A 22,569-nucleotide genomic window follows, 5' to 3' on the forward strand; every position below is an offset into this window, starting at 1 on the left:
GGCTTGCCTCTGAAGCCAAGCAGGGTTGGTCCTGGATGGAAGACCAGATGCTGCTGGAAGTGGTGTTGGAGGGTCAGTAGGAGGCACTCTTTCTTCTGGTCTATAAAAAAATATCCCAATGCCCCACATTGCCCTGTGTAGGGTGCCGTCTTTCAGATGGGATGATGAATGGGTGTCTTGACTCTCTGTGGTCACTAAAGATCCCTTGGCACTTATCGGAATAGTAGGGGTGTTAAAATGGGGGGGCTGCTATGAGGAAGTTTTTCCAAAGTAGACCATACTGTACCTCTCCTCTGTCCTCATCACCATCTGACTCTGAGCCAAAACCTGTGAGAGCAGCAGGCGTATGGGCACAGTGGTGTTTCGGGGACAGAGTCCTCAGTTTGGAATCCGTAGCTGGTGGGACATTCAGAGGAAGTGAGAGAAGTAAACAGAAGCGTGCAAATGTGATTGAGTAATGAGTATGTAGCAAGGTAATGTTGTTCCCTTAGGTTATGAACAAGATAGCTTTCGTACCAGACTATTGTCACTCTTATTATTTAAATTCAACTTAGTGATCATAGATTGGACTGGTTCAATGAGGACACTTTATGGGTTATTCTATTTCTGAATTTGTACTTCTACTGTGGTATTGCCTTAACCATAACCATGACTTTTGGTGTATTATTTATACAATTATTATGAATCTTTATCTGTCATTTGAGTTTAACAAAGGTGGTATAATTATGACAATCAAGACATGTAGAATGGTTTAGCCCAGCTCTCCTGAATCTGTGTTGCATCATCCATTTCACTGTTTGTTGTCTTCTGCTCACATTGGAGAAGGTATGTGTTTTTCTGCTCTGACATTTATAACGTTAAAAGTGTGTAAATATCACTATATTTCTACTAAAAAGTAGCAGAATGTGTTCCCTGTAAACTTTATTCATGCACGGAGTCTGAATTCTGTTTGTTTAGAATGTTATCTTCGTACACAATCTTAATGGAATGTTCGCCTTAATGAGCTTAGCATTCTATGCTAGCTGTACATTGCATTCAATGAGAATTGAAGGGACTGAACGTGATATTGCTTTACTATCCAACAGGTGCAGATAACATTTTATTTATTTATTTTATTATTTTAATATTATAATTCACTGCAGGTATGTTACCCTTTTCTATTTGAGAATTACAAAGGGTTGTATTCTTTTTAGTTTTATATTATAATGTATAATACAGTGCCTTGCAAAAGTATTCACCCCCTTGGCGTTTTTACTATTTTGTTTCATTACAACCTGCAATTGAAATGGATTTTTATTTGGATTTCATGTAATGGACATACACAAAATAATCCAAATTGGTGAAGTGAAATGAAAAAAATAACTTATTTCATAAAATTTTAAAAGATTTAAAACGGAAAAGTGGTGAGTGCATATGTATTCACCCCCTTTGCTATGAAGCCCCTACATAAGATCTGGTGAAACCAATTACCTTCAGAAGTCACATAATTAGTTAAATAAAGTCCACCTGTGTGCAATCTAAGTGTCACATGATCTGTCACATGATCTCAGTATATATACACCAGTTCTGAAAGGCCCCAAAGTCTGCAACACCGCTAAGCAAGGTGCACCACCAAGCAAACGACACCATGAAGACCAAGGAGCTCTCCAAAGAGGTCAGGGACAAAGTTGTGGAGAAGTACAGATCAGGGTTGGGTTATAAAAAAATATATGAAACATCCCACGGAGCACCATTAAATCCATTATTGAAAAATATGGCACCACAACAAACCTGCCAAGAGAGGGCCGCCCACCAAAACTCAGGGACCAGGCAAGGAAGGCATTAATCAGAGAGGCAACAAAGAGACCAAAGATATCCCTGAAGGAGCTGCAAAGCTCCACAGTGGAGATTGGAGTATCTGTCCATATGACCCCTTTAAGCCGGACACTCCACAGAGCTGGGCTTTACAGAAGAGTGGCCAGAAAAAAGCCATTGCTTAAAGAAAAAAAATAAGCAATGACATTTGGTATTCGCCAAAAGGCATGTGGGAGACTCCCCAAACATATGGAAGAAGGTACTCCGGTCAGATGAGACTAAAATTGAGCTTTTTGGCCATCAAGGAAAACCCAATGTCTGGCGCAAACCAAACACATCTCATCACCCCGAGAACACCATCAATTTTAATTCCAGGTTGTAAGGCAACCTGGAATTAAAAAATGGGGGTGAATAGGAAAAATGGGGGTGAATACTTTCAAAAGCCACTGTAAAGTGGATGTAAATTGTGGTGCCACATGCATTGCATGTGCTTGTGCACAAATACATGTATAGGTATATGCATCACTGTGTCTTTTCCTATTGGAGAAGGTGCAGATGCTGTTGATAGGTACTGATACCTGTTATTTTCTACATCTACAACACTGTCTTTACTCTACACAACACAACGCTGACTGAAACCCATTACATGTGTATGATATCAAATTATTATAACATTTACAGCAATCAGTGTTAAAGTAAATGGATTCAGTACAATCAGTGTTAAAGTAAATGGATTCAGTACAACGTGAAATACCATAACCACAAAAGGCAACAACTCAATATTTAGGTCTAACGACACAATAAAATATGGCTGACCTTTGACCTTCAAATGCCTCTTTGGTGGTTGAGGGGTAACTTTCTGTTCTTTATCCTTATGGGGTACCTGTTCCTCTGTCTTAATGGCTTCCTTTTCCCTGTGGGAATATTTTTGCTTATTAACATATGATTAAAAGTCTTTGGTTGTTAATTGAAGATTATGAAGGTCTTACCTGCAGGGATCTTTGGGGATGATGCCAACAGGCTCTATGAAATCTGGAGCTGTGTCGTAGTCCGAGGGACTAGACACTGGAGAGACAGAGAAAACAAAATATGATTTTCAGTCTATCAACCAAACAGTTACAACTCACCCCTTGCAAAGGCAGACACAATTACTGCATATGCCCCAGTTCACATACTAAGGACATCTGTCATGTTTCTAACTTGACTTACTAGAGCTGGCGGAGATGAGTGAGGCCCTCCTCTCCTGCAGGGTATTGCGGGGATCCTCCTCGGTCAGGTTGTAGGCCTGCCACAGGGAGATCCCCTCACTCTCCACAGAACCCATAGTCTCCTTCCCAGAGGTGGAGGTCTGGGCTGGCTGGAGAGGGCCAACAGAGGCCAGGACTGGGTGCACAGAAGGGGTGGAGGGCTGTGCTGGGGCTGCAGGCCTCTGGGTGGAGGATGGAGGCTTTTGAGGTTGACCCACAGTAATGTTGCCATTATATGAGGTCACACCAAACTTGTTGACCACCTCACATGTATAGACCCCAGTGTCTATGGCTGACATGTTGATGATCACCAGTGTGCAGATGCCATCCTCAGAGGTGTTCATGTGGTGGCGTTGGTCTCCTATGATCTGCTGGCCGTTCTTCAGCCAGCGTACTGCATTAGACTTCCCTTCCACCACGCACGCTAGCTGGATGGTACCGTTGGTCTCAACGTTCTGGTTCTTGAACACCTGCTTGAAGATTGGCCGCATGTCTTTGCGGGCCTTGTATCCCTTGAAAGCTGCCTGGATCTTGATGGCGGCATCCAGCATCTCAGGTTCGTCCTCTACACTGATTTCCATGTCAGGTTCAGTCTCGTCAACTTGCTTAGTCATCGGGAGCCCCTTGGGAACTCCAGTTACAGCAACTACAGGCTTGCTGGTCTTCTGGTTGACTCTTACCTGGGTGGGGGCCTCAGTGGAGGACCCATCCTCTGAGATATGGACTTGGTTACCATCCTCCGCAATCTTGTGTTTTTCCGTCTCCTTCACCATAAACCTCACTGGCTGTTTGTCCTGATGGTATATTTCTATATCTTTCTCCTTTTTAGATCTAACAGACCTAACTAACTGCTCTACCCCAGCATCTGACACTATAGATGCTCGTCTCGCTGGTGGAACTGGCTGTTTCCTCACCTCGTCTACCCCAGCATTCGAGACTGAAACAATAGATGCTCGTCTCGCTGGTGGAACTGGCTGTTTCCTCACCTCGTCTACCCCAGCATTCGAGACTGAAACAATAGATGCTCGTCTCGCTGGTGGAACTGGCTGTTTCCTCATCTCGTCTACCCCAGCATCCGAAACTGAAACAACAGATGCTCGTCTCGCTGGTGGAACTGGCTGTTTCCTCACTTTGTCTACCCCAGCATCCGAAACTGAAACAACAGATGCTCGTCTCGCTGGTGGAACTGGCTGTTTCCTCACCTCGTCTATCCCAGCATCCGACACTGAAACAACAGATGCTCGTCTCGCTGGTATAACTGGCTGTTTCCTCACCTCGTCTACCCCAGCATCTGAAACTGAAACAGAAGCTCGTCTTGCTGGTGGAACTGGCTGTTTCCTCATCTCGTCTACCCCAGCATCCGAAACTGAAACAACAGAAGCTTGTCTCGCTGGTATAACTGGCTGTTTCCTCACCTCGTCTACCCCAACATCCGACACTGAAACAACAGAAGCTTGTCTCGCTCGTGGAACTGTTTTTTTGCCAACATGCTCTACCCCAGCATCCAACACTGAAACAACAGAAGCTTGTTTCACTGGTGGAACTGGCTGTTTCACCATTTGGTCTACCCCAGCATCAGAAACTGAAACAACAGAAGCTCGTCTCGCAGGTGGAACGGGCTTTTTGCCTACATGCTCTACCCCAGCATCAGACACTACAGATGCTTGTCTCATTGGTGGAACTGGCTGTTTCCTCACCTCGTCTACCGCAGCATCCGAAACAACACAAGCTCGTCTCGCATGTGGAACTGGCTTTTTGCCTACATGCTCTACCCCAGCATCAGACAGCATAGATGCTCGTCTCTCTGGTGGAACTGGCTGTTTCACCACCTGGTCTACCCCAATCTCTTTCAATATCTTTTTCTCCCTCGGGTCTATCTCAGTCTTCTTCACCATAGACTTTTTCTCCTCTGTGTCTGTCACTATAGCGCTGACTGGCTGTTTCACTGGCTTTTTCTCCCTCTGGTCCATCTGTGTCTCCTTCACCATAGTTGCCTCCTTTCCTTTAGACCTCAGTGGTGGTACTAGCTGTTTCTGGGTCTTTTCTGCTATGGTATCCTTCACCATACCTACTGGCTGTTTCACTTTCTGTTTCTCCTGCTGGTCTACCTTAGTCTCTTTACCCATAGACCTTAATGACTGTTTCTTATGTGGGTTTACCACTGTCTCTTTTTCCTCAAGCTCCAGGTCTTCCTCTGACTCCACAATGGATGACCGGGTCATGCCCCGTTTCTTTGGCTCTGGAGGGCCAGGTCGGGCCTCTTCTGGTGGAGTAGTGGGAGAGGCAGCCTTTGTGCGAGGAATTGTCTTGGGAGGATCTGTCTTGTCTGAGGGAGGCTTTACTGCCACAGAGGCGGTGGTCTCCACACCACCTGCCTGGCACGTGTAGCTGCCACTGTCTTCCTTCTTCAGCTCCAGGATGTGTAGCTGAAACACACAGCCGTCCTGCCTCAACTTGTACTTCCTGTTGGGCCTGAGAGGTAGCCGGCCCTTCCTCCACTGGACTGGGACCGCAGGCTTAGACAGCTCACAGGATAGGAAGGCAGTGCCCCCCTCCTCAGCCTCCACAGCCTGCAGCTCCTCCTCAAAGTAAGGAGGTAGCTCTGGAGAGATGGAAGATAATCAGGGAATTGGAAATCTATGTTCCATTTGACCAATGTTAGGATGAGTAATGCAAAGAGAAAATTCTGAATATTGTAACCCCCGGAGATAAACCTCAGTTCCTGGTTATGTTACTTTGCTCTTAATTATTAGAAATCCTTACCATTGACAGTCAGATTGGCGCTGCTCTGCATGTCACCAGTGTCACAGGAGTATATCCCAGAGTCCCCTGGTTCCGTGTCATGGATGAGCAGCAGGTTGAGCTTGCCCTCCTTACGAGTCTCATACTTATCTCCGTTCAGGATGGGCATCCTGTTCCTTCTCCATGTGACAGGGCTAAAGAGGTCAGAGGTCATACAGAATAAAGTGGCTGTCTCCCCTTCCATGATGACGATGTCCCCAGGCTTCTTCTCAATGAGTACTGACAAAGACAGGAAACAGAGTAAACTACATATACACCTTCTAACTGCATACACATATTAGTGATTATAGTGTATAATTCACATTGTACTGTAACAAAATCAAAAGAGGTGGCAAACCTTTGGGTTTGGGGAGCACCAGCAATTGGGCGGAGGTCTTTTCCTCCCCGACCACGAAGGCCACGGTCCCGGTCTCCTCCGGCGTGGTCATGGTCAGGACCAGGCGTTGCTGGTGGCCCAGGCAGCTCATCTGGTTCATTTCGTTCTTCTGCAGGAGGCTGGAGCCCAGCCACCACTCGCCCTCGCTTACCTCCTTGTGGGACAGCTCGCACACAAACACTGCGTCCTGTCCGGCCATGATCTTCATGTCCTTCAGTCCTGACAAGATCATCACACGCTCTGTAGAGAAAGGGTTAGGATCAGGATAACTATTTATAGGATAATGTAGCAAGCCATACAGAGGAGATTACCCATTCAAAAGAATGCAAAGAAGTAAGCAAGGTATAACCTATCCTCTACCTACAATAATCACATATCAAAAGGGGCAAACATAGACTCATTGGGTTCCTTCAATTTTGTGAGTTTAATGAGGATATACTCTACATATCTACATTCAGTAAACTCTTAGATTTTGCTATCTAGAACCTGAAAGGGTTCTTCGGCTGTCCCCATAGGAGAACCCTTTGAAGTACCCTTTTTGGTTCCAGGTAAAACCCTTTTGGTTCCAGGTAGAACCCTTTTTTGTTCCATGTAGATCCTTTTCCACAGAGTGTTCTATGTGGAACCCAAAAGGGTTCCACCTGAAACCAAAAAAGGTTCTACCACGAGCCAAAAAGGGTTCTCATATGGGGACAGCCCAAAAAAAACTTTTGGAACTTTTTTCTAAGAGTGTAGGATGGGGTTGGGCTACCTTTCACAACTAGCATGGCTGTGGTCTTCTTTCCCCTGGTGATGCAGCTGTACTCCCCGGCGTCCTCCAGACTCAACTTCCTGATCTCCAGGGTGTGAACAGGGCCGTTCTTCTTCAAAGTGAACCTCTCCCCGTCTGTGACCAGGCAGGCATCCTTCCTCCAGGTGACGGGGACCGTAACGCTGGAGACCTCACAGGAGAGGACCACTGACGTCCCCTCCATCACCACCTTGCTCTCTAGCTCCTTCTCAAAGAAGACTGATGCAGCAGCTGTATGGACCAGAGATGGACATCATCTGAAAATGTCTTGTGCTTCGGGGCCATTGCCCTATACTACCTACAGAGTACGATACTGTATAGGTCACAATTTGTTATGAAAAACCATTATTCTAGAATAGATATGTGGTTTTATACCTAAAGAGACCAGCTACATTGATCTCTTGCTTTATTGTGCATTCTATTCCACGTTGGTACAGTTGCTGGGGAGGCCCATACTTCAACTCTTCAATTCCTGGTGAAGGAGCCTTTCATATCCAACAAAAATGACAGCCAGACAACATGTAACATGTACTGTACCTCTCACGTTGACTTCAGCAGTGGTCTTCTGATCTCCGAATATACAGCTGTACTCCCCCACGTCCTCCGGTTGGATGTTCTTGATGTGCATCTCCGCTACCTTTCCCTCCAGCTTCATCTGGTACCTTCCTCCAGGGCTCACCTCCTCCTTGCCTTTCCACCACTCCACCGGGACTCCAGCCTTAGACAGCTCACAGCGCAGGTTCACGATGCCCCCCTCTGGGGCCTCCTGGTTCTTAAGACCCATTTTGAAGGTGACAGGTATGGCTGAGGACATGAAATCAAAACCAACCATTTTAGTACTTTTACAAAGATGTCACAAAGTGCTTAAAGGGATATTTTACTCAAAAACGACTTGTTCATAAGTCCACTGTTAATACAATCACAAAAAGGTATGCATGTCAGCAATTGATTTTAAGATGTAGAGCACTTTCAGTACAGAGCAGCAAAAATAAGCAGATGATCGTTTTTGAGTCAAATATCCCTTTAACAGAAACCAGGCTGAACAGAGGGTGCCCATCCTCCTAAATTACCTTCACTTATTGCTGTGTTTACTATAATAAAATACACAACCCCCCTTAAGAAACCAATAGCATCTCCTCTTACCGGTGATGTTGACAGTGGCAGTGGTTTTGGCTTCTGCGTAAACACAGCTGTAGAATCCGGTGTCCTCGAGCACTGCTTTCCTGATGGTCAGTTCCATCGTTGCCTCTCTCTTCCTTATCTGGTACCTCACTCCATTCTTCAGCAGCTCCTCTCCCTTCCTCCACTCTGCCGTCAGTCCTGGTTTAGAGAGCTCGCAGAATAACGTCACACTGTTCTCCTCCTCGACTTCCTGGTTCTTCAACTTCACCTTGAACGTGATGGGAGGAGCTGGGGACAGCAAACAAGTAAATTGGCGACTCATATACAAACATACACAAACTAAAGTCCCTATAGTGGAAAAGTATAAAACGAGGGATTGCATGAACCCATGAAATATCAGACATGTTATAACACGTCTCTGGTATTTATACACTATATTGTTGTTGAATACAACAACTGGGATGAAACAAATGTTATACAAAGTGTAGTACTATCATCAGTCTGACTCACCCTTCACGGTCAGTTCAGCCGTTGATTGGGCGTCTTTAGTCTTGCAGGTGTATTTCCCAGCGTCACTCTCCTCCACATTATGGATGAGCAGTTTAGTGATGCGTCCCTCCTGCTTCATCTCATATTTGTCTCCAGACTTCAGGATGACTCTCCCCTTCCTCCAGTCCACTGGGGCTCCAGGCTTGGAGAGCTCACACCAGAACTCCCCATTGTCCCCCTCTTTGATCATCGCGTTCTGGACCTCTTGTGTGAATGTCACAGGGAGGGCTGAGAAGAATATGTATCTAAGACTGAGACATTATCTGGCTCAACTGCTTTGATTTCTACACATCCTCTGACAGATTATTTGACAGGAAGGCATCATGATTAATCTCATGTGTATCCCTCTATGCCCCCTTGTGGAAAATGTACTTGGTGTCATCCAATGCACAATCCAGAAATTATATTCAAAGATATTTACATTTTCAGAATAACACATTTGCCAACAACCTTTGAAGAATAAACAGTATATCAATGTATTAGTATGTTAAAAAATGAGCAAAGACCATACCCCTAACTTTGATGTAAGCTGCTGTCCTGACATTGCAGGCGGTGACACAGCTATACTCCCCAGCGTCCTGCAGCACCACATTCCTGATGACCATCTCAGCAGTCCTCCCCTCCTGTTTCATTTGGTACCTCTCCCCTTCCCTCAGCAGCTCCTCTCCCTTCAGCCATTCCACAGAGACTCCCGATTTAGACAGCTCGCAGCGCAATGTCACGTTACCCTCCTCCGGAGCCTCTTGGTTCTTTAGTTTCTGATTGAAAGTGACTGGGACGGCTGAACAATGATAGAAACGCATACTGTGAGATCAACAGCTTCTAGGATTGTGTGGTACACAGCGAGTTTAAAATGTCAAGACGATGCACATATTATTCAACAGTGTTTCTCCTACCAGTGATACTGACGGTGGCAAACGTTTTCTGGTCTTCCAACACGCAGCTGTAGACTCCACTGTCTTCAGGTAAGGTTTTCCTGATGATCAGCTCCAACGTTGTGTTTTTCTGCTTCATCTGGTACTTCTCTCCATTCTGCAGAAGATCTGTTCCTCTGATCCATTCTACCAACATCCCTGGTTTAGAGAGCTCGCAGCGCAACGTCACATTGTTGCCCTCCTCAACCTGAACGTTCCTCAGCTCTTCTATAAATGTGACGGGGCGAGCTGAAAGACACCATAGTAGAGGGCTGTCAAACCTTTATGAAACCTATATTTCCCTTGTTTATTAAAAACAACTGGAATTGAAAACACATTTGTGTCTTACTGATGAAATATACAGCCTATTTGCCAAATGCAATATTCAAGCTTTCTCCAACATTTCCAAAGTATAACCAAAATATACCCACCATTTATTGTAACAGTGGCTGTAGTCTTTTGTTCACCACAAATACAGGTGTAAACCCCACTGTCTTCCAGATTCGCATCGATAATCTTCAATTCCACCAGTAAATCTTTCTTCCTTATCTGGCACTTGTCTACATTCTTCAACAGCTCTGCTCCCCTCTTCCACTCAACTGAGGCTGCAGGTTTAGACAGCTCACAGCGTAGTGTCACAGTCTTACCCTCCTCAACTTCCATGTTCCTCAGCTGTTCTTTGAAAGTGGGGGGTAGGCCTGAGGAAAACAAGGAACAGTAGTTAGTGGTGGTAAACCCTAAATGTGGAAAGGAGAACGGGCTAGTCCATTTCATGCTTTATGCTTGTGCTTCTGTCACAGAGAGAATGCAATAATCCAGAGTGTGTCCCTGGGGTTCAGTGAACACTGACATAATGTTCCATAATGACAAAACACAGCTTTTTGAAGCAGCACCAAGATCATTCTTTCACTGTCAGACAGCGCTTTGAAACAATGTTATTCATTCTCAGGCACACTGCTACAGGCAAAGGGGCATTTGATTGGCTTGTGGCTCAGTGAATAATCAGTGATGAACATGCTCTTTTTTTTTACCAGGCCCCCTCCTATTCCATTTTCAATAGCTTCTAACTGAATGGAGAGTTGAATGTGTCATACACTATATATATACACACAAGTATATGGACAGCCCTTCAAATTTGTGGATTTGGCTATTTCAACCACACTAATTGCTGACAGGTGTATAAAATCGAGCACACCGCCATGCAATCTCCATAGACAAACATTAGCAGTAGAATGGCCTTACTGAAGAGCTTAGTGACTTTCAACGTGGCACCGTCATAGGATGCCACCTTTCCAACAAGTCAGTTTGTCAAATTTTTCCCAGCTAGAGTTTCCCTGATCAACTGTACGTGGTGTTATTGTGAAGTGGAAACGTCTAGGAGCAACAACAGCTCAGTGTAGGCCTCACCAGCTCACAGAACGGTACCGCCGAGTGCTGAAGTACGTATTGGGTAAAAATTGTCTGTCTTCGGTTGCAACACTACTGAGTTCAAAACTGCCTCTGGAAGCAATGCCAGCACAACAACTGTTCGTCTGGAGCTTCATGAAATGGATTTGCATGGCCAAGCAGCCGCACACACGTCTAAGATCACCATGCGCAATGCCAAGCGTCGGCTGGAGTGGTGTAAAGCTCGCCGCCATTGGACATCTGGAGCAGTGGAAACACATTCTCTGGAGTGATAAATTACGCTTCACCATCTGGCAGTTTGATGGATTAATTTGAGTTTGGTGGATGCCAGGAGAACAGTACCTGCACCCAATGCATAGTGCCAACTGTAATGTTTGGTGGAGAATAAATAATGGTCTGTAACTGTTTGTCATGGTTCTTGCTAGGCTACTTAGTTCCAGTGAAGGTAAATCTTAACGCTACAGCATACAATGACATTCTAGACCAGAGCTGGGCAATTCCAGTCCTCGGAGGCCTGATTGGTGTCACAATTTTTCCCCAGCTAACACACCTGACTCCAATAATCTACTAATCATGATCTTCTGTTTAGAATGAAATTTGATTAATCAGCTGTGTTTTCTAGGGATGCATAAAAAAGTATGACACCAATCAGGACCTCGAGGACTGAAGTTGCCCACCCCTGTTCTAGACGATTCTTTGCTTCCAACTTTATGACAACTGTTTGCGGAAGGCCCTTTCCTGTTTCAGCATGACAATGCCCTCGAGCACAAATCAAGGTTAATACAGAAATGGTATGTTGAGATCGGTGTGGAAAGACTTGACTGGCCTGCACAGAGCTCTGACCTCAACCCCATCGAACACCTTTGGGATGAATTGGAACTTCGACTGCGAGCCAGGCCTAATCGCCCAACATCAGTGCGCGACCTCACTAATGCTCTTGTGGCTGAATGGAAGCAAGTCCCCACAGCAATGTTCTAACATCTAGTGGAAAGCCTTCCCAGAAGAGTGGAGGCTGTTATAGCAGCAAAGGGGGGACCAACTCCATATGAATGCCTATGATTTTAGAATGAGATTTGCGATGAGCAGGTGTCCACATACTTTTGGTCATGTAGCGTACCTTCTGATTGTAGGTTTTGTGCCCCAGACGCAACTGCAAGAGGATATAGGCCACAGTGATCCATCTTTTCTACATGCAACAAAGCTTAGATGCATACAGTAACCAGCGAAAAACTTGCAGTAAAACTCATCTGAGGACTCATTCTGAGCACAGTGGTTTCAAGACCCTTTCGATTGGAGTAATGCCAACCATAAGCAAGTAATAGGGTAACAAGATACAAAAGATAATATGGAATATTTTCAGGAATATGCTGAGCACACATAGTTTCACAGGAACATGTACTGTATGTGATCCAAAGGAGGCTGGTGGGAGGAGCTAAAGGAGGACGGGTTCATTGTAATGGCTGGAATGGAATCAATATCAGTACCAAACACATGGAAACAACGTGTTTGACTCAGTTCCGTTGATTCCATTCCAGTCATTACAATAAACCCGTCCTCCGAATGCTCCTCCCACCAGCCTCCTCTGATGTGCTCTTTCTTGCCTGATACACACTGGACTGGAGATGCACCTGGATATACAGTATCACAAATACATGTTTATCATAAGTTACAATATAAAGTCTAACCATGTTCATTTTGGTCTGACTCACCCATCACAGTCAGCTCTGCAGTTGACTGGGCGTCTTTAGTCTTGCAGGTGTATTTCCCAGCGTCACTCTCCTTCACATTATGGATGAGCAGTTTAGTGATGCGTCCCTCCTGCTTCATCTCATATTTGTCTCCAGACTTCAGGATGACTCTCCCCTTCCTCCAGTCCACTGGGGCTCCAGGCTTGGAGAGCTCACACCAGAACTCCCCATTGTCCCCCTCTTTGATCATCGCGTTCTGGAGCTGGCGCTTGAACGTCACAGGGAGAGCTGTGGAAACATTAACATTGGTTCGTATTGTATGACCGCAAGAAGTATAAATACAAACTTACTGTGTATGGTCTCAAAGCAGGAGTCACTTAACCTGTCCGCCTCTAAATAAGTAAATAGTGGTGGTGTCAAAATAATTTTGCCCCAGGGGGCCGCATTCTGTCTCAATAAGGTTTGGAAGGCCGCACTGATTTAAAAAATATTTCCTCGCTGTCAAAACGTAATTTAAAAAAATATATATATATAAAAAATTTGTCCAACAACCCCCCCCCCCCCCCAAAGGATTTTAATTTGTATTTGTTTTAAATTACTCAAAGCACCCGTGGGCCGGATTGGATCCCTGTTCTAAGAGGTTATCTGAAAGGAAAATCATTGATATAGACCAAATGTTGCTTACCTTGCACTTTAACTACAGCGGTGGTCTTCTGGTCTCCAGTGACACAGCTGTATTTTCCTATGTCCTCCGGTTGCACGTTGGTAATGGTCATCTCAGCGATCCTCCCCTCCAATTTCATCTGGAACTTTCCCCCTGACAGAACCTGGGAGAGTTCTGTCTCCCCCCTCCACCACTCCACCGGGACGCCAGACTTAGACAGCTCACAGCGCAGGGTCACGTTGCCCTTCTCTGGGGCATCCTGGTTCTTCAGACCCACTCTGAAGGTGGCGGGTACAGCTGAGGGAACCAAGAGAGATAGGAAGTCAGCGAAAATAGGATATTTCATCAAAGAGTGAACACTGAACACAGTGAAATCTAGAACAGCCTTGAGAAACCTTTACCCTTCATCAGATAAGATGAAGGACAATGAATTAAACCTACACTGGAGCTAAGGGCTCAAGTTAAGTCAGGCGTTGAACATTTAACCAAGTTTTTGTGAGATGAGCACCAGTGACAATTGTTTCATTAGAGCACAATGCGTTATTGACCCTACCAAGGATTTTGACTGTGGCCTTGGTCTTCTGATCTCGACACACACAGCTGTAGACTCCACTGTCCTCAGGCAGAGCCTCCTTGATGATGAGCTCCAGTGCCAAGCCTCTCTGCTTCATCTCATACTTGTCTCCATTTTGCAGTATGATCCGTCCTCCCAGCCTCCACTCCACAGGGACCCCTGATTTAGACAGCTCACAGTGCAGGCTGATGGTGATCCCTTCCTCAGTCTGCAGATTCCTCAGCTTTTGCTTGAAAGTGATTGGAATTGCTGAAAGAAACCACAGAAATGAGGAACATGGATGCCATCGATTCACTTATAGAAAGGATTGTAATTTGATGCTGATGTATACTGCATAAAACATTTTTCACATTTTATATAAAATTCAATGTGAATTTAAATATACTGCTCAAACAAATAAAGCATAGTTGAATGTGCTGACAACAAAATCACACAACAATAATCAATGGAAATCCAATTGATCAACCCATGTTGGTCTGGATTTGGAGTCACACTCAAAATTAAAGTGGAAAGCCATAGTACAGGCTGATCCAACTTTGATGTAATGTCATTAAAACAAGACAAAATGAGGCTCAGTAGTGTGTGTGGCCTCCACGTGCCTGTATGACCTCCCTACAACGCCTGGGCATGCTCCTGATGAGGTGGCGGATGATCTCCTGAGGGATCTCCTCCCAGACCTGGACTAAAGCATCCGCCAACTCCTGGACAGTCTGTGGTGCAACGTGGCGTTGGTGGATGGAGCGAGACATGATGTCCCAGATGTGCTCAATTGGATTCAGGTCTGGGGAAAGGGCGGGCCAGTCCATAGCATCAATGCCTTCCTCTTGCAGGAACTGCTGACACACTCCAGCCACATGAGGTCTAGCATTGTCTTGCATTAGGAGGAACCCAGGGCCAACCGCACCAGCATATGGTCTCACAAGGGGTCTGAGGATCTCATCTCGGTACCTAATGGCTAGTCATTAGGTCAGGCTACCTCTGGCGAGCACATGGAGGGCTGTGCGGCCCCCCAAAGAAATGCCACCCATTTTTTACATTTTAGTCATTTAGCAGACGCTCTTATCCAGAGCGACTTACAGTAGTGAATGCATGCATTTAATATATATATATATTTTTGTACTGGCCCCCCGTGGGAATCAAACCCACAACCCTGGCATTGCACACACCATGCTGGCATGGCAAACACCATGCTCTACCAACTGAGCCACAGGGAATGGCCTACACCCCACACCATGACTGACCCACCGCCAAACCGGTCATGCTGGAGGATGTTGCAGGCAGCAGAACGTTCTCCACGGCGTCTCCAGACTCTGTCACGTCTGTCACATGTGCTCAGTGTGAACCTGCTTTCATCTGTGAAGAGCACAGGGCGCCAGTGGCGAATTTTCCAATCTTGGTGTTCTCTGGCAAATGCCAAACGCCCTGCACGGTGTTGGGCTGTAAGCACAACCCCCACCTGTGGACGTTGGGCCCTCATACCACCCTCATGAAGTCTGTTTCTGACCGTTTGAGCAGACACATGCACATTTGTGGCCTGCTGGAGGTCATTTTGCAGGGCTCTGGCAGTGCTTCTCCTGCTCCTCCTTGCACAAAGGCGGAGGTAGCGGTCCTGCTGCTGGGTTGTTGCCCTCCTATGGCCTCCTCCACGTCTCCTGATGTACTGGCCTGTCTCCTGGTAGCGCCTCAATGCTCTGGACACTACGCTGACAGACACAGCAAACCTTCTTGCCACAGCTCGCATTGATGTGCCATCCTGGATGAGCTGCACTACCTGAGCCACTTGTGTGGGTTGTAGACTCCGTCTCATGCTACCACTAGAGTGAAAGCACCGCCAGCATTCAAAAGTGACCAAAACATCAGCCAGGAAGCATAGGAACTGAGAAGTGGTCTGTGGTCCCCACCTGCAGAACCACTCCTTTATTGGGGGTGTCTTGCTAATTGCCTATAATTTCCACCTGTTGTCTATTCCATTTGCACAACAGCATGTGAAATTTATTGTCAATCAGTGTTGCTTCCTAAGTGGACAGTTTGATTTCATAGAAGTGTGATTGACTTGGAGTTACATTGTGTTGTTTAAGTTTTCCCTTTATTTTTTTGAGCAGTGTATTTTCTAAATGATCTCCAACCCTTTACCCATGACAGTAACACTGGCTGTGGTCTCCACATTGCCACAAACGCAGGTGTAGATATTGCAGTCTTCAGGTTTCGCATCCAGAATCTTCAGTTCATTCACCAACTCTCTCTGCTTTATCTGAAACTTCTCTCCATTGTTCAGCAGCTCCTCTCCTCCCATCATCCATTCAACAGGGACTCCTGGTTTAGAGAGCTCACAGTGTAACACCAAATTGTTCCCCTCTTCAACCTGTGCGTTCCTCAGCTTTTTTTTGAAGGTAACGGGCAGGGCTGAAGAAACATGGAAAATAGTTTAATGAGAATAGTATAAACTGTAATGTATTTCGGCCTTCATGTAAATAACCAAAATGTAAATGTATAAAATGTCACTTCAAGAAAGATCAGCTGTACAGGAAAACATAATAAGGCTGAGGAACTTCCTACCGCTGATTTTGACGGTGGCGGTGGTCTTTTGGTCTGCACACTGGCAGCTGTAGACTCCACTGTCTTCTGGCACAGCTTTCCATATCTGAAGCTCCGATATGGTCTCCCTCTTCCTTATCTGAAACTTCATTCCATGCCTCACCAGCTCCTCTCCTTTCTTCCACTCTACAGGGACTCCTGGTTTGGAGAGCTCACACCGCAATGTGAAACTGTTGCCCTCCTCAGCCTGAACATTCTTCAACTGTTGTTTGAAGGAGATGGGGATAGCTGACGAGTAAATATACATGTTTCAGTATTAAAGCCTCATAAATGTAAAGTCCCCATATTTGGGGACCCTATTAGATTTAGTTTTGTTCAGTTCAGTCTGGTATGAGAACGGTAGCCCCTATCTGCAAAAGCAGGGTGTCTGTGGAAAGCTAAGTGTCTTGGCTATTGATTGGTGCCTTCAAATATTTGGTGACATACTACCATATATGGGCATACAAATTTATAAGGGCAGGGCGAGCCGATTACCTAATTTCAAGATGGCTGCTACCTACTGTACATTCCGGTTAGCGTTGTGAAACATAAACAAAATAGACACGGAACACGTTGATACACACAGAAAGCTGGGACTCCACAGATCATGAAGATGTCTTATTTGTCTGTCTGTGACCTACCGTTATTGCTCACCAGCCCCGAGAGTCAAAATGTTTATTTTACACAACGTTTTCACCAAACATCTTACAAGGTAAGCTTCGATTTGGTCTGTGTTCGAGCTATAGCTACATGGGGTGGTATCAAATGAATCCTTAGGTTGGTAGGAACAGATCTAGCCTATTGTCAATGTTTTCTGATGATGTTTGACTTAATGGCAACATTGAATGTCCACCGAGTGACTATATCTTTGCACATCAAAAATATGATGTTGCCTGCTTAGGCATCCATTACACGGGATTGGCTACTATGGCACCTTGATAGTCTTGTAACCAATGAGATAAGCTTTCCAGGGATTTGCAGTTGACCTGTATGGAACAAAGCAAGGCCTAGAACCTTTTAAAATCCAGTTTGTAAAAACAGTGCAATTACCACATTCTGACATTTTGGAGAGTTTGAAAGGACACTTAAATGTACCCTGGATACACCATAACACCACATAATGTTTGAGTGAGGTTGATATGGTAATAAATTGTGTTTTTATACTGAACAAATAGCATTTAGGATTGCAAATATGCAATATCACTGGAATTATCTAATTTACAAACCTAGAGGTTTAGGGACACTTGGAAACGTCCCCTGACCACACCTGACACCACTTATTAAAACATCTGCCCACTTCTAGTTGTTAGGTCTATCAATCCCATTTTTTTCTGATATCATTCACATGTTGTGGAAGCCATCTGATGTGTTTCCAGCTCTAGTCATCAATAATTCAGTTATATCTTGTCAATGAAAGATGACTTTCAAAATAAAAAAAATGTTATTTTGTGTGTACTTGATCTTGTGTATTCTGAACTATGTACCGTAATTTCCGGACTATTAAGCGCACCTGAATATAAGCCGCACCCACTGAATTTAAAAAAATATATTATTTTGAACTTAAATAAGCCGCACATGCCTATAAGCCGCAGGTGCCTACCGGGACATTGATACAAATTAACTTTACACAGGCTTTAACGAAACACGGCTTGTAACAAAAATGAATAGGCTTCAAAGAAACACGGCTTGTAACAAAAAATAAAAAATTTGCAGTAAGCTTTAGTTGTCTTTTTGCACTGAGTCAATTCCTCACGCTGCTGTTTCCAACGTCTTATCATCGACTCATTAAGACCAAGCTCCCGTGCAGCAGCTCTATTTTCTTTTCCAACAGCCAGATCAATCGCCTTCAACTTGAAAGCTGCATCATATGCATTTATCCGTGTCTTTGCCATGATGAGGGTGACAAAATGACTACCGTAATCAGAATGATGGGAAGTTTGAGAGCGCTCGATTTAATCTAAACAGTAAACAAAAAAGTTGTTTGACCTTAACCCGTTCGGCAATTTCATTGGTCTAATGAAAGCTTCTTGCCGCCGAAAAACTGAGCACGTCACAGAATGTGTTTTTTAATTTTTTTTTATTGAAAGCGGGAAAAATCCATATATTAGCCGCGTCATTGTTTAAGCCGCGAGGTTCAAAGCTGGGAAAAAAGTTGCGGCTTATAGTCCGGAATTTACGGTAACTCATATCTATCTTCTGATAATTTCCTCATAATCTCTCAGATGTCTTTTTTCCAAATATACCATGTTTTTGCATGTCAGAATCATGTAATTACTCATGAATAGCAGTTACTTTTGGGTATGTTTATTTAGGCGGAAATCTACATTTTGTCATTTCATTTAATTAACCACCAACAGGCATGACAACTGAATGAAAATGGAAAATGTTTCCATTCATGTTCAGATAGATTATCTTTAATTTATTGGTGTGATAATTAGGAATGTCAAGCGATAAAAAAATGTATTTGAGTTCCTAGCAAATTCAGAATTTGTTCAAATTTTGCTGTAATTTAAGAATTGAATACAAAAAGAATTACACAAACATTGATGTCTTGATTTTGTCCAAAGTAACGGTTTGCAAAATCAGGTAAATTGATAATGCACACTTTGTTTAACCTCAATGTCAACTTGTTTTAAAATCACTTTGTTTTTAGCTGTATATACTGTGTATTTTTAACATTTTCAGACAACGTGATCAATCACAATAAAAATACAGTTGTGCACTAAAATTATAAAAGATTAACTCTGATAGCACTAGTGATAATACAACATTACATTTATTGAATTCATTTAATTTCTGTTGGCACTAATGTTACTCCACACGATGCATCCCAGGAATTGAAATGAAAAGCAGGAATGTATTTTTACCGTGGACTGTGAGGGTGGCTGTGGTTCTGTGGTCTCGACACTGACAAGTGTAGTCTCCTGAGTCTTCTGGCTTCGGGCCAGTGATGGTCAGAGAGATGAGGGACTTCTTCTGCTTTATCAGGTACCTCTCTCCAGCCCTGAGGTTCTCCAAGCCCCTCTTCCAGTGGAACGCAACCCCCGGCAGGGAGAACTGACAGGACAGGGTCACATCCTCCCCCTCCTTCACCTCCATACTCTGCAGCTGTTGGGTAAACTCAGCTGGGATGGCTGGAACAAAAAAATTGACCAATGATAGCCTAATGTACATTGTGGTGTGACAAGAATAAGCAAGGTATAGCTGAAGCAAACCGGTAAAGAAGTAATCCTGTTCTTTGTCTTTTGAAGACATTTGATTCATATTCCACTATCTCATATACAGTACTTCTTTACATGTGATGCCAAATGCACAGTAAGGACAACAACAACATAATAAAATATCTCAAAACAGAGGTCCTTTTCTTACCTTTCACAGTGACAACGGCCTTGGTGCTGACCGATCCAGCGCTGCACTCGTACACCCCAGCATCACTGTTACTGACCTCCCTGATTGTCAGCCTGGCCTCATTACCTGAGCGACTGACGTAGTACCTCGAGGAGCTCCACATTAGGCAGCCATCTTTGTACCACAGGATGTGGCATGGCTTAGAGGTCATACACACCAGCACCAAACCGCCTCCCTCAATGGCCTCACAGTCCTCCAATGCTTTGGTAATGGTGGGACGTCTCTCTTTACCACAGGAAGGGTAGATTACATAGACAACCGTGTCAAATACGTAAACATTGGACATAAAGGATTGACATATAATTGACATAGTTTCATTTTGTGAATAGTTGTAATAGTACAGTGTTTTTAGATGTTTGTAAAACAAAACAACTTTACGCTGAAGTTACCTCTAACAAGCAATGAGGCGTAGGACCTCTTATCACCTGCCTCGAAGGAGATGGTGCCCGAGTCTTTATGTGCCAGCTGTTTGAAGGTTAAACTGTGGTATCCCCCCGGGACCACCTGGATCTCATTCAGCTTGTTGGTGTACAGTAAGGTCTCATCCAGGTACCACTTGACCCCAACATAGTCGCTGGGACAGATACGGCACCTGAACATCACCGTGTCATTCTCCAGACACTCAACATCCTCCAACTCATCCATGATCAACACCTTCTGACCTGCACCGACCACGCAAGGGTTTAACATTAAACATACACAAGCTGTATAGAAAGGAGAACACTCAATATGGCTGTCAAAATCCAACCTATAACAGAACGTTGACTTGAATGGGACTGTTTGTTCTATTCATTCTATTATCTATGGCCTTACCATGTACGGTCAGTAGAGCCCGGCTCTGCATGGTGCCAACGTCGCAGATGTACACGTCCGTGTCACCCTTGTCCAGGCAACTGATTGTGAGGGAGAGGGCCACGCCCTTCTGCTTCATCACATACTTTTTGCCCGCCCGGATCTCTGCCATGCCCTTCAACCAGGTCACCCGCTTGGCCGGCAATCTCGTCTCACACTCCAGCGTCACCTTACTCTTCTCCTCGGCCCGTGCCTCTCGCAGCTCACGTGCAAACATGTGCTGCAGCTCTGCAGGTGTGGGAGGGGTTAAAAACACTTCCTGTGTGCTACACCTGAGCAGGTGTGGGAGGGGTTAAATACACTTTCTGTGTGCTACACCTGAGCAGGTGTGGGAGGGGTTAAATACACTTCCTGTGTCCTGCTACATCTGAGCATGTGTGTGAAGGGGTTAAATACACTTCCTGTGTGCTACACCTGAGCAGGTGTGGGAGGGGTTAAATACACTTCCTGTGTGCTACACCTGAGCAGGTGTGGGAGGGGGTTAAATACACTTCCTGTGTGCTGCTACATCTGAGCATGTGTGTGAAGGGGTTAAATACACTTCCTGTGTACTACACCTGAGCAGGTGTGGGAGGGGTTAAATACACTTCAAGTGGGCTACACCTGATTAGATACAAAAGCAGTCCAGAATCTGTCCAGAACATTTCAAAACAAGTCTTTCAAGTAATTAGTCTCAAGTCAAAGTCGAGTCCGGCTTATTGAGGCTCTGAGTCAAAGTTGAGTCGCAATTCATTTGCATTTGACACGAATACACAACATTGCTAAACAACACTATACCATTACACAGTAATACTGCAGTACTACCCAGTACTTGCCTCTGACCTCCAGCTTGGCCCGGGTCGCAATTCCATCTGCCTCACAGCAGTACTCCCCAGAGTCTCTGATGCAGGTGTTTGTAATCACCAGCCGTACCAGGTGGTCCTCCACACTGATTTGGTACTTGGGGTGGCTGTGCCTGATCTGATGGCCGTTCTTCAGCCAGCGGATGAAGGCCTCAGGCTTGGTGATCTCACAGCTCAGCTCAGCATCCTCCCCTGGGGTGGCTTTGACGTTCGTCATGTCCCTGAACACATGCACTGGCTTCTCTTTAGGAGGAAGCACATACAGTATAACATTACAGCAGGTTTTCTCTAGGGACACATACAGTATAACATTACAGCAGGTTTTCTCTAGGGACACATACAGTATAACATTACAGCAGGTTTTCTCTAGGGACACATACAGTATAACATTACAGCAGGTTTTCTCTAGGGACACATACAGTATAACATTACAGCAGGTTTTCTCTAGGGACACATACAGTATAACATTACAGCAGGTTTTCTCTAGGACACATACAGTATAACATTACAGCAGGTTTTCTCCAGGGACACATACAGTATAACATTACAGCAGGTTTTCTCCAGGGACACATACAGTATAACATTACAGCAGGTTTTCTCTAGGGACACATACAGTATAACATTACAGCAGGTTTTCTCTAGGGACACATACAAAATAACATTACAGCAGGTTTTCTCTAGGGACACATACAGTATAACATTACAGCAGGTTTTCTCTAGGGACACATACAGTATAACATTACAGCAGGTTTTCTCTAGGGACACATACAGTCTAATCTGTTTACAGGCCTTCAATCTGGACACCCACATTTTGCAATAGTCCCTCCTTAGGAAGAAACACACTTTATATAGTAATACGTATAGCCTAAGTGCCATCCTGTTGATGCTCTTACAGAGGTTAGATCAAGGATAGTGTGACTGGTCAGGATACACACAGGCTAGTACACATTTCAGACAGACACGCTT

General features: G+C 44.8%; 1 protein-coding gene across 1 annotated transcript in view; it reads right to left on the reverse strand.

The window, feature by feature from the left end:
* Positions 1-22,569, reverse strand: part of LOC106574005 (obscurin) — a 56,875-nt gene that overhangs the window by 22,933 nt on the left and 11,373 nt on the right. Inside the window, exons 12-34 of the mRNA XM_014149500.2 lie at positions 21,577-21,846; positions 20,723-20,989; positions 20,299-20,571; positions 19,871-20,134; positions 19,369-19,635; positions 16,484-16,750; positions 16,061-16,330; positions 13,907-14,176; positions 13,375-13,650; positions 12,711-12,977; positions 10,026-10,292; positions 9,577-9,843; positions 9,192-9,461; positions 8,642-8,908; positions 8,153-8,419; positions 7,547-7,813; positions 6,971-7,240; positions 6,181-6,459; positions 5,805-6,062; positions 3,004-5,643; positions 2,784-2,859; positions 2,611-2,708; positions 287-396 (exon numbers count right to left, since the gene is read on the reverse strand). Of these exons, the coding sequence (XP_014004975.2) occupies positions 287-396; positions 2,611-2,708; positions 2,784-2,859; positions 3,004-5,643; positions 5,805-6,062; positions 6,181-6,459; positions 6,971-7,240; positions 7,547-7,813; positions 8,153-8,419; positions 8,642-8,908; positions 9,192-9,461; positions 9,577-9,843; positions 10,026-10,292; positions 12,711-12,977; positions 13,375-13,650; positions 13,907-14,176; positions 16,061-16,330; positions 16,484-16,750; positions 19,369-19,635; positions 19,871-20,134; positions 20,299-20,571; positions 20,723-20,989; positions 21,577-21,846 (8,027 nt within the window). The remainder of the gene's footprint in view (positions 1-286; positions 397-2,610; positions 2,709-2,783; positions 2,860-3,003; positions 5,644-5,804; positions 6,063-6,180; positions 6,460-6,970; positions 7,241-7,546; positions 7,814-8,152; positions 8,420-8,641; positions 8,909-9,191; positions 9,462-9,576; positions 9,844-10,025; positions 10,293-12,710; positions 12,978-13,374; positions 13,651-13,906; positions 14,177-16,060; positions 16,331-16,483; positions 16,751-19,368; positions 19,636-19,870; positions 20,135-20,298; positions 20,572-20,722; positions 20,990-21,576; positions 21,847-22,569) is intronic.

Source organism: Salmo salar, chromosome ssa16 (assembly GCF_905237065.1).
Source record: "Salmo salar chromosome ssa16, Ssal_v3.1, whole genome shotgun sequence".
NCBI lineage: Eukaryota > Metazoa > Chordata > Actinopteri > Salmoniformes > Salmonidae > Salmo > Salmo salar.